At 36.3% G+C, this 12,355-nt stretch overlaps 1 protein-coding gene across 2 annotated transcripts in view; it reads left to right on the top strand.

Annotated features, from left to right (window-relative positions):
• Rttn (rotatin) overlaps positions 1-12,355 on the top strand; it is a 136,029-nt gene that overhangs the window by 69,723 nt on the left and 53,951 nt on the right. For both annotated transcript variants that reach the window (XM_075968106.1, XM_075968107.1), the window contains 5 exons: positions 905-1,124; positions 4,395-4,523; positions 5,393-5,503; positions 9,800-9,958; positions 11,647-11,718. In XM_075968106.1, coding sequence (XP_075824221.1) covers positions 905-1,124; positions 4,395-4,523; positions 5,393-5,503; positions 9,800-9,958; positions 11,647-11,718 — 691 coding nt within the window. The remainder of the gene's footprint in view (positions 1-904; positions 1,125-4,394; positions 4,524-5,392; positions 5,504-9,799; positions 9,959-11,646; positions 11,719-12,355) is intronic.

The following is a 12,355-nucleotide window of genomic DNA, read 5'->3' as shown; positions in this document are numbered from 1 at the left end:
TTACAGCTTGTAGGATTGTCACCTCTTTGTATGAACTGCCATTTTTCTATATCCAGAAGTTTCTCCTTTTCGAGCCGAATCTTGATTAATTTTGATGGTATCCTTAACTTTTATTCTGTGGAAACAAGAGAAAAACCTCTTCCCTAGCATAGCACATCTTCTGGTTTCCATTCTGAGGTCAATACATCCTTGAAGTATACCAGCTGTGTTAATTCAGAACATTTTTCTATTGTCCAATATCTCTCTGCAGCTGTTGTTCCTTTCTCATTAGCCTTAAGGAAATCCAAGATTAATAAAGCATTGTGCCATCTATTTCTGGTGGTATTTATCATCCCTTTCTGTTTATTTAACATATCCTTTAGAGTAATATTGAAAAAATTTCAGGCTTCATTTAGTAATTTGTTATATAAGGTTTTAAATTTAGGATTATATTTCTGAATGCATGCCTTGGCACTTAATTTTATGAATTTGTTCTTTAGTAGAAAATGTTCTATTTATGACAGTTTTGCTTATATGTTTAGATTTTGGGGGGGAAAGGTGAATTTTAACTAAATGAAATTAGTTAACTAAATGAAATCACTTAAATCAGTGATTTAAGTGTAATATTAATATATGCAAGTTAAATTCATGAAATGTGTATTTTTTAATTTTGGCTTTCTAGGGTGGCAGTGCTAATATCTACTTACATATTATTTTCAGCATGCTTGTTATTTTATTTCTCCTGCCTTACCTTTGTTGATACCTTTTCTATGAGTCCTTTGAAAAATCTTAATTTCTCAAGGAATATTTTCTACCGTCTTGTCTAATTCATACATTTCTAATGTAGTGCACCATCAGAAACCTTCTCAGCAGCCAAGACAGCACCCTGCCCCTGACTGTGGTTTTCCTCCTTTTCTATGACTAGGAAATGCTTGGAACTTTTTTACGTCTTCCAAACCCAGCTGTCTCTGAAGCTGCTCCAGTGCCTCCGAGTTACAGATGCTCCTCATTTCTATGGCTTGCCTGCCTTGGAGCGGACCTTAGGGGGGATGGCTCACCTCACTGCTGTCCCTGGGTGGAGTGCACACTCTCCTCTCTCAAAGCCACTTGAGATTTGTGGGAAGTACTTGTCTGGACTCCTGGAGGTAAGTTAGAATGACAGCTCTAGCACCTAGATACTGTTTATTGATCATTTTTCTTATTTCCATGTCAGGAACAAATGCAGTTTATATTGTTATATTTAAGATAGATTATAGTACAGTAAATGTGTAACTTACAATGGTAAAATGTTTTAATATTTTTAAACAAATGTGAGCTTATATATGCATATTTTCATTTTGAAGAAAAACTAAGAATTATCCTAAGTCTCTTTATGGAAGCGATTTGTTTTTTCACTTATTTCATTTAGCTTGCTAACATTTTGTTTTTCACTTTCTCTGGGTGTTGGGGCAGGATGGGGTGGGGGTCATGCATGCCACAGCACAGGTGTGACCATCGGGGACTTAGAGCAGTCCTTTCTTTCCTGGGTTCACCTTTACCTTCTAAACCATCTAACCAGTCCTGCTTAAAATGTGTAAATTGTGAAATATAATATATAACTGGAAAATACACAAAATTAAACAACTGTCCCAGTGAGTTAATACATAATTAAAACCCACTTGATTGCCCTCAAGTCTCCCAATATAACCTAGCTGACAATTCTGGCAACATCAAGCATGTTCATTTTGGAAACCTTCCCCAAAGGCTTTTGGTTCTTGGTACTCTTTTTCTTTTCTTCTTCATTTTTGATAGTTTCACTATGTAACTCATGTCTGTGTACAAAATATTTTCTGAACTTTTTAATGTGAAAATGGAACCATTTGTTTGGATTGGTTTCTTTCAACAATATTCTTAGGACATTTATTGGTTGCTTGTAGGCGGGGTTTGAAATTTTTTATCATCATCTACATACTACAACAATGAATTACATTTAGTGTTTTGATGTTTGTGTTGCTGTGAGCATTATTGCCTTGTGGTGAAAATGAGGATGTTATATACATATATTTTAAAATTTTCTTCTCATTTATATTGATTTATGAAAATTTAATTTTTATTTATTCTCTCTCTGTACTCATCTACCTTGTTTCCAGTTTCTAATCTAATGGTTTTAATTCTTCACTTATTGATAGATTTTGTTTATGAAATTATTCAGGCCTGGAATGTTCTATTTGGGAAGATTATATTGAGTTGACTTTTTAGTAGATCTATAATTATGTAATTAGAATATTTTTATGTGTGTATTAGCATATTTTTCCAGAATTAAAATTTTTCATCTAAATTTTCAAAATCATTATCTATTATTCATTTCTTAATTATCTGCTGCATCTATAGTTCCTGCCATCCAGATATAAATTATACTTTCTCAGCCGGGCGGTGGTGGTGCATGCCTTTAATCCCAGCACTTGGGAGGCAGAGGCAGGCGGATCTCTGTGAGTTCGAGGCCAGCCTGGTCTAGAAGAGCCAGTTCCAGGACAGGAACTAAAAAGCTACAGAGAAACCCTGTCTCGAAAATAAAAATAAATAAATAAATAATACTTTCTCCATTTTTTTTAAAGATTCATTTATTTATTATGTCTACATTATGCCTGCATGTCAGAAGAGGACACCTGTTCTCATTATAGATGTTGTGAGCCACCATGTGGTTGCTGGGAACTGAACTCAGGACCTTGGAAGAGCAGCCAGTGCTCTTAACCTCTGAGCCATCTCTCCAGCCCTCTCCAGTTTTTATACATTATCTCACCAGTGGTAATGTTTGTTAGTGTTGTAAAGGAAGGAACCATCATCATCTCTGATCTTTTCTGTGGTACTGGCAGTCTTGTATGTGTGCACATGTCCAGCTGACAGACTTCTTAGCAGAATTTTCTGAGATTATTCTGGAATTTGGAAGCCTAAAAAGAGTCTTCATTGAACTGTCAGGAGTAGATTCTTATGCACTTTCACTATTAGAAGTTGGCTATGTACTTCTAAGATTATTGTGTTTTTTTAATACCTAGATATATTGTCTTTTATTTTTATGCTTTCAATCTTTTTATTGTTTAGGATTTGATCCTGTTTGCTCAGTCCCCAAACTTCCTCCCACTCCTTCTCTACCCATCCAACATTTTGCCCTCCATTTTTTTAAACCAGAGTGTTAAAAACCCATATCTATGTTAAGAATTTTGATAATCTTATATTTTGAGTGTTATTTCTGTTCTCTCTCTCTTTTTTTTTACATTTTCTGTTAGATTTGGCTGTTCACTCAGAGAACTTTTCAGTGCCTATCTTTTGTGGATAGCAATCAGTACATAGAGTTTAAGGTTTAACTTGCTTCCTTCCATCCTTTAATAAGCCTTCTTTTGCTTATAGCTATGTGACAAATATTGTTTGCTGGTCTATTACCATTTACCTATAGGAGCTTAATATACCATTATTATTCAACATATAATCCTTGTTTTTTATTTCTACTCTTCAGTGGCTATTTAAATGCTTAGCACAGTGATTGTTATCTACAGTTTGTTTTTCCCTATAACTTTCTTCTATTTTTAAAGAAAGACTTGAACGTGCTAAAAAAAATTTCAGAAGTAGTATAAAATTCAGTACAAATTTACTGTAGCCTCCTTAATAAAATACAGTGTTTCTTAAATACACATACATACCAAAAGGATATAGTAGAATCTTTCTCTTTAATTACTCCATGCTATAAGGTGTTTACTATCAGAAATATATGATAATTTCATACAAGTGTATTAGCTAAATAATCGGGTTCTGTTTGGGGAACAATACATGATCCATACAGAAATTCTCTGAAACAATTGGCACATATTTGAGAGAGTTTTCTAAGTCAAACATCAGGACTTTCCTGATTCAGTTGCTAAGTTAAGAGTGTTTCTTCACAAGAGAAATACTACCATGTTGTTCCTGTTGGAGAAGTGTCAGAGCTCTCTGCTGTGTGGAGAAGAAACAAATGAGGACCAGTGTTTGAAGTAATAAGTAAGATCACTAAGAAGTAAAGAAACTTTCTATTTGAATTTAGTAAAGTTTAGCATAGCCCTGGTAGTCAGAGAGCTTTGTAGAACTAGTAATTTTGCATATACTTTTTAACTACATATTTAAAAATTTTTGATTAAAAATGCTACAGCACTTAGAAATACTATATTTATATTGTAAATTTAAAAAATGTTTGGTAAGATACTAAATAAATATTCTTCAAACAAATCCCAAAGTTGAAAACATTTAAAACATTTTTTAGCTATGGTAAAATGTGCTACTGTAGTTACTGTTTAATTAATAGGACTGTTACAAATTTATGTGGCTAATATTTGATTAGCTAAGTTATGAGAAAGATACTCGCTGTTATACACCCTTAAGTGTTAAAACACCATAAAATTCCTTTCTAGGTCATTACTTCGTTTTATGTGGAACGTGGAGGAAATGCTATGTCCTTTATGGGCAAAGGTGTTACGAAGAGCACAGTTCTTTGCTTACTTCATTTGTCCCATGAGATGATGTCCCAGGCACCAGGCTCGGTAAGAAAAACACAAGCTGTCATCATCTGAACTATTGCTTGATGGACTATGTCTAATACATTTCAAGCCTCTGAGCTTGCCACGTGACAATATTATTTTTGACTTGTAAGCAAGACAACAAGAATTATTTGCTTCGGGGTGGGTGCTGGAGAGATGACTCAGTGGTGAAGAGTGCTTGCTGCCCTTCCAGGGGACCTGAGTTTGTTCCCAGCACCCACAATGAGTGACTCACAGCCACATATAATTGCAGTTCCAGGGGATACGGGGGTCTTGTCTACAGGTGTTGTGGGAGCTGCGGGCCTGCTTTTCGTTCCGCCCCACGTTGGGCGCCAAATGAATGCAGACAGATTGTAAAAATATATACAGCTTTAATGGGGAAATAGACTTACAGAACCAGCTGAGACCAGGAAAGCAGAAGCGAGCGCTGCGAGCATGCTCACCAGATTTATAGGTAAACATTAGCCCAAGGCGAACACGCCCCCTAAGGGGCTGGACTTATCCCTACATCCAGACACCTGCACACATGTGTCATACACACACAAAGGATGAAAGTAAAATCTTTAAGACAATGATTATTTAGGGTTATAACATTTCTTGAAAGTTACATGTGTCTCAATTTATTTAAAAATTAATTTTGGCTGAAATCATTAATTAGAAAAACGCCTTTTTTGTTTTGTTTTGTTTCTTTTGTTTTTGGCTAAGTCATGGGAGAAAAGGCTCTGTTGAAAAATTGTTTTAAGGAAAGCCAAGATTTTTTTTTTGCTTTATTTTGGCCAAAAATACATTCTTACATTTTGATCTTCAAAATTTTAGTTAAAATAAGTTCTCCAAACTTACTTGAAGTACTCTGTCCTTGGTTTTCATTCTAGGAGTGGATGCCACTTTGGTTTTTGCCTTTGGGTAGTCACAGTGAAGAAGATGCTCCTACTCAGCAGGGTTTGGCCTGGCTAATTCCCTTATGGGTTGATCGAGACCCAGAGGTCAGTATAGAGGAATATCAAGTTTGTGAATTCCAGATTGAAAAGCAACTGAAATAAAATAGATATACTTATATAGTAATGTGGGTTATTGTGATTGATACAGCTTATGTTTTATTTGATGTCTCTCATCACTCAGGCTGCCATAACGAAACTCTCTTGACTGGGTTATTGTAGTAAGAGAACTTCTTGCCTTACAGTTTTGGTGGCTGAAAGTACATGGTTGTGTACCAGCATAGTCGCGCTCTGGAGAAGGCTCTTATTTTTATTGACATATGCCTGTCTTTTTGCAGAATATCCATAGGATTTTTACTATATATTTGTCAGGAAGTCACAAGCCTGGTTGTGGGTAGGGCATCATTGTTAAGAGTTCATTTCATCTTGATTATCTTGAGGAAGCTGTATTTCCAAACAGGTCACATTGGAAATTAAAGTTTCCACTGAGATTTTTCGGGAAAATTTTCAACTTAACTTTCGATCTCTCTTCCATTAAAATCTGTATCCTTATCTTTTTGAGTAAGTACATTAATCTCTGTAAACAAATTAAAAAAAACACCCCCAAAATAAAAACAAAACAATCCTAACCCACTGCAGTATCAACTTTAAATTGTGAAGTTCAAAGTTTGCTTTGAATATTATCTAAATAAAAAATAGATGAGAATTCATATATTTCATTCTGAGGAAAGAATTTATTCTCAACTCAGCTAGGAGACTGAAACACAGAAATTATGTATCTCCATCTGAGTGTAGACTAGTCATAGGGTTCTAGTCTCATATCCAAGGCCTATTCCCAAGGGGAGAAATAGGAATGGAAGAAATGAAGTTTCAAAGCAAGTGTATATGCTGAGGAAGCACTTAAATGAGCACTTAACACCAAAGCCCTTTGTCTTATACTGTGGGTTACAGTGCCTGCTAGAGGAATGTTCTCAGCCCTACTTTCCTACCACTCGGTGGGTAGCTACTGTGGTCCTTAGGATTATGCAGTGAGAATTTAGCTGACAAATCTTGAAGCTTACCCAGTTTAGCCACCAGGATCACTCATTCTGATGGAGGAGGCCTGAATACAAGGCAGTGGGAGTATTTGCTTTACCAGTAGTCACTGTTCTTATTGTAAATCCCCAGTGAAGCCATAGTGCTCCCCTATGGTGGGATTTATCCCCCAAACCCTAGCAGTGCATTAATCAATTCCTAGACACAATTTCCTCTGTGCATTGGTATATTAGATGACTTGTCCCAGCAATGTGTGATTCCGGCAAGAAAGTAATCACAGTCAATACCCATATTCTGTCAACCAGATCTTTGTCTGAACTTAAAAGTCTTCCCTCCTACAATTATCTTCTTTGGCAGACAGTTGGTCAGTGTTGGTGTCCAGGCAAAGAGATCTCCATTGGGACATTCACAGATGCTAAGGACAGAATTACTGCATGTCTGAATTGCTGAACCACAGCTCTTAGAGAGAGGGGCAGAGTGTCCTGAATTCACTTTGCCTGCAGACAGGTAGTGCTGTCCCAAGCTCCTCACATCAACCTTAGAACATTTCCTTAACACGTTGTACTTATTTCTTCTTCAGTCTATTGAAGCAAAAAATTTACTGCTTGTAATTTACCCTGAGAGATAGCATAGGGAGTAATCTGTAGAGCCTAAAGGCTTTTTTCAGCTAGCTAACATCTGGCAAAAGTACTAACATGAACCAAACACCAGGCTTCCCCTGTTTGTTTAGGTATTTTGCCTAGTTACCAACAGGTAGCCTGACCTCTTTAGGCTCTCTCCTTGGGATACAACCGTGCTGTTGTGGCTAAGGACAACACCACTGTCCCTGAGGAACTCGACTAGACTATTCTAGCCCAGTGGAATTATAAAGGCAGCCATCACCTTAGAAACTGAGGAGAAACATTCTTGCTTCCAAGCCTAAGGTATGAGCGGCAGACCTGAAGATCTCGGTATTACATTGGGATCATTATTCTCTTTCAAGAGTGATGGCACATATTGCCTATAGAACCCAAGCCCCACAATCTTCCAGCCATTCCAGTTCTCTTTCCCATTCCCTGCCATTCACATTGGCATTGGCATTGCTGATCCAGTCTCATCTCCTTTTTTGCTCCTGCTATAATGTCTCGAGATTCATCTCTTCATGGAACAGTATTCAGTCATAGCTCTGTGGTCTTTCCAGAACACGCACTCTCATTTTGTACATAGTTATCTGAGAATTTTCTTAATTGCCCATAATTGTTCTTTTTTACATGTGTATTGTTAATTGTTTATTCAATCATGTTTTCTTTGCATTTTTCTGTAAGCACCCAGGAGGAATTTATAACTCAACACTTTGCTGAGTGTATGAAATATTTTCAGCTATGTGTACAATTTCATTGCTCACAAAATACTTAACACTTGAACACAATTAGATCACTTTTACTTCTGTGTGTGTAAAGCAGCTTTCCATTACTATAACAAATGCCAGAGTAAAACAACTTAAAAAGAAAGTCAAGGTTTGTTTTACTCAGTTTTGAAAGTTTCAGTCCATAGACAGTCAGACTCGTTGCTTTTAATCCTGTGGCAGTGTCTGTGTGGAATCTTATGGAAGCACAGGTGCTCACCTTTTAGCAGCTGGGCAGCAGAAAGAGAAAATGTAGAAGGGCCAGGGTTTCAATATTTCTTTTTTTTTCTTTTTTTGGACTTGCTACAATATGATTAGAAGACTTCTAACTTCCCTCTCCTTAAAACAGTTCTATCTCCTGCCAGTGGTTCTATGGACGGGGGCCACAAATTTAACCCACAAGCCTTTGATGGTTGTTTGTCCAAATCAAAGTACCATCTTATAAGAACCACCCTTCTTTCATACTGTATTTCTAGTAACATATTCTCATTTCTTTCTGACATCACACCATAGTCACCCTTGTAGCTGATCTTCCTGATATGAACTTCCAGTCTTTTAGACTCTAACCCATCGTGTACTTCGGAAATCACTTTTGTGTTGCTGGGTAGGTTTCAGTATATAGTTCCTATTCTGGGTAAAGGAAAAAAAATCTGTTGTAATGTTTTCGGGTTGCCATAATAAATACCACAGAATGATTGCTTTCAAAAGCAGCAATTTTGCTAGGTGGTGGTGGCGGTGCATGCCTTTAATCCTAGCACTTGGGATGAAAAAGCAGATCTCTGTGAGTTCGAGGCCAGCCTGAACAAGAGCTAGTTCCAGCACAGATTCCAAAAATACAGAGAAGGCCTGTCTCAAAAAACAAATGAAAAAACAGCAATCTCTTTTCTTATGTTTTTGCCCAAGCACCCAAAGATCCACAGTTGGCTTTTTGGGAGGTTCTTCCCCACTGTATGGATGGCTGCCTTCTTATTATGTGTTCATTTTCCTTTTCTTGTTGCAGGCACATGGAGAAAGACATCTTATCTCTTTTTGCTAAGGCAGCTATCCCACTTCATTTTAAAAACCTAGTAATACTTAAGTGCTATTTTAATACAAAATTCATATTATAGTGTAGTTTTAGTCATTTATTCAATGATATTGAGTAAGAAATAGTAGATCTTGATTTGTAGAATTGTTACTTGATCTGAACTTGGTATAGTTTTAGGAGCTTTGTACTTAGACTTATTACTTGACTATTTTATGACTATGTTATTTTTATCCTGTAATTGTCACTGAAAATGTACTTTTTGGGTCAAAATTCATAAATTCACCAAACTATTACTTAAATAGCAGTTATGTTATGACTACCATTATTGTGCCAAATTAAGCTTCTTTGGAATGTCTTTTTCCTTAAATAACTTTTGAGAAAGCACTGCATGCCCTAGAAAGAAATGTAATCATGTTCAGTAAATATAACCACATATCTTCTCCTTTCTCTTGAAAAAAATCCTTGTAAATTATAATTGCTTTAATGCTTACTTATGCCTATTTAGTTTACCCTCATTTGACAATTGGTTATAGTCTACTTTTTTTTTTTAGGTCATTAATTTTTTTTCCCCAACATTGATACAGAATTTCTGTAAAGTCAGTTCACCCACATGTAGGACACCCTTTCTGTGTGTCTTTAATATGTAGGAATGTAAAGCCAAGGCTGTATTCACACACATGTAAGACCCTGTTTTTTTGTGTCCTTTAGTATATAGGAATGTGAAGCCAGTGCCATATTCACAGATGTGTAGGACACTTTTTCTTAGTGTCGTGTAGTATGTAGGAATGTAAAACCAATGTCACATTTATAGAGTTCTAACACTTCCTTTTACCAGAAGAATGACCTCATGCTCTGAAAGAGTATCCTTGGATTTGATATCTCTGTCTTTATGTGACAGGTGAGATTCACCTCACTGGGACTGGGATCAGCACTGACTACTATTGAAACTGGCTGTGTGGCCTTGGCAAACAGTTGTCAGAATATTTCTGGTGGACTCTGGGGAACTGTGGTGAACATTCTTCTTGATCAGTCTGAATGCAGTATGGTACGCCGGGAGGTATGTCTGTGCTAACACCCTAATCCCGCCAGCCTTTGTGTCATAGAAGCCTATTGCGGTAAACCTCACTTGGCTTGCCATTTAGCAGGGTGGACTGATCACAAACCATTATTTATTTGCATCAGTGTGCATGCATATGCGGTATGCTTGTGCAGTCACATGTTGCACTGTAGAGGTCAGAGGACAGCTTTCCAGAGCCAGCCCTCTCTTTCCATCTGGGTTACAATTCAGCCTTGGCAGTAAATGCCCTTACCAGATGAGCCCTCTTGCTGGTATATTTTAATGTGGACATTGAAAAGTAATTTATAGAAAAGAGTTGCTTTTACTCAACATGTATAGGTCTTTAGTGTTTATAAACCTTTATTAATAAAAAAGTATTTTGAAAATAACATTTCACATATATGTCAATAATGTGGGAAGAAAATAAACACCAATATAATTCGCATTCTTAAAATTATTTACTTGTTTATGTCTTTTATTTGTGCATGTATGTGCCTGTGAACACCAGAGGACAAATCTCCAAAGTCACTTCTTTTGCTATCTTGTGGGTTCTAGGAAGCAAACTTTTGTCACCAGGTCTCTGAGCCACAACTGCCTCTACCCATTGAGCCATCTTGTCAGCTCCAGTTGGTGGTTTCTTCTTATTGCTGCTACTGTCAAAGTGATAATTTGTACCAATAGCTTTTAAAATGAGAGCAAATAGTTCTCAGAGGTTTCTGAAGAAATCAGCAGCTCCTGGACCACCACTAACCAATATCCAGTGGCAAATGCATAAAGCCAGTTTTCTTGTTAGTAGTTGCTGTCATAATTTCAAGTGGTACTTCTTACATCTATGGATTTTTTCTTCATTAATTTCAAACTATTTATTTATTTATTTATTTATTTGTTTATTTATTTATTTATTATGCATACAATATTCTGTCTGTATGTATGCCTGCAGGTCAGAGGAGGGCACTAGACCCCATTACAGATGGTTGTGAGCCACCATGTGGTCACTGGGAATTTAACTCAGGACCTTTGGAAGAGCAGGCAATGCTCTTAACCTCTGAGCCATCTCTCCAGCCCCTAATTTCAAACTTTTAAAATTGACTTCAGTGAAGATTGATGGACATTTTACTCTTAGAATTTTACAAATTCTTGTTATTCTTTCATTATAATTATATCATAATCTTTCATTAAATGAAAATCAACTCTTATATTTGTATGATTATTTCATTCTGTCATCTTGTATTCTGATAGGTAAAATTGGACCTTTGTGCTTCAAGAATAGTTTGTATGAGAGAGGAGACAATTGAGGAGGGAGAAGGCAGTGTTTGCCCTCTGTGTGTAACCCTAGGAAGGGATGTAAAGATACTGTGTTTTTTAAATGATTCTAGAATGGTTTATACTAATCATTTTTCTGTATGAAACTATATTTTGAAATAGTAAAAAATATATTTCTAATGACATATATATATTATACTACCATTATTATACTATATATAGTATAATATATATACTATATACTATATGCTCATTACCTAGTTCAGTCATCAGCTAACAAGAACTCTGGTGTATGAGATCTCGTGAAGCCCTCTTAGCGTGTATAACGGACTAACTGCAATCTCTGTTATTTAGTTACAGCAGTTGGTTATTTCAAAGATGACAACAAGATGGCAGTATTGACATTTTGTGTTTTTAATTTTCAGGCTGCTTTTATTCTTCAGAATCTTCTTGTAATCCCAATGCCTTCAGAAGTTATAAAGGATTATACTTGGCAGGTGGGTATAAACAGTTATTAGTCTAGCAAATATTTTATATTAATTAGTTTTAAATTTTCAAGATATGTGTGCAGCTATTCATTTATGTTTGTGGGTTTCGTGTTTGTGAATTTAAGCAGCCAAGAGTTAAAAATTCTCAACAAGAAGTAATTGTACTGAACAATTGTAGCCTTTTTCTCTTATCATTCTCCTTAACAGTATTGCATGACAACCACATACAACAGCATTCAGGCATTGTGACTTAGAGAACTTTTAAGTTACACACAAGATATGCATAGACAATGTACAAATTCCACCCTGTTTTTATAAGGGATTTGTCTGTCTACAGGCTTTGGTATTCGTGAGAGTCTAAGAACTAGTCTATTGTTGATACCAAGGAATGGCTAAGCTTTATTACTCAAAAAATTGTGTGTATGGCAGCAAGTACTTTTTAGTTAGATGGTAGAAATTGTCTGATTCTTTTTCACGTTTGAACATTCTCCTGAGCTAGAGAAATGGCACAACAATGGGGAAAGGAGAGAACTGACTCAGTAGCGCCATCCTTTGACCTCTACACATATGCTGTGGCGTATGTACAGCTTCCACCATACACACTAGGTTTGCATATTTTATGTGTGTGACTGTTTTCTCTTCAAGT

This window comes from Microtus pennsylvanicus, chromosome 4 (genome assembly GCF_037038515.1).
Source record: "Microtus pennsylvanicus isolate mMicPen1 chromosome 4, mMicPen1.hap1, whole genome shotgun sequence".
Lineage (NCBI taxonomy): Eukaryota > Metazoa > Chordata > Mammalia > Rodentia > Cricetidae > Microtus > Microtus pennsylvanicus.
The sequence above is the reverse complement of the archived record's forward strand: the minus strand, read 5'-3'. Positions and strand labels throughout refer to the sequence as shown.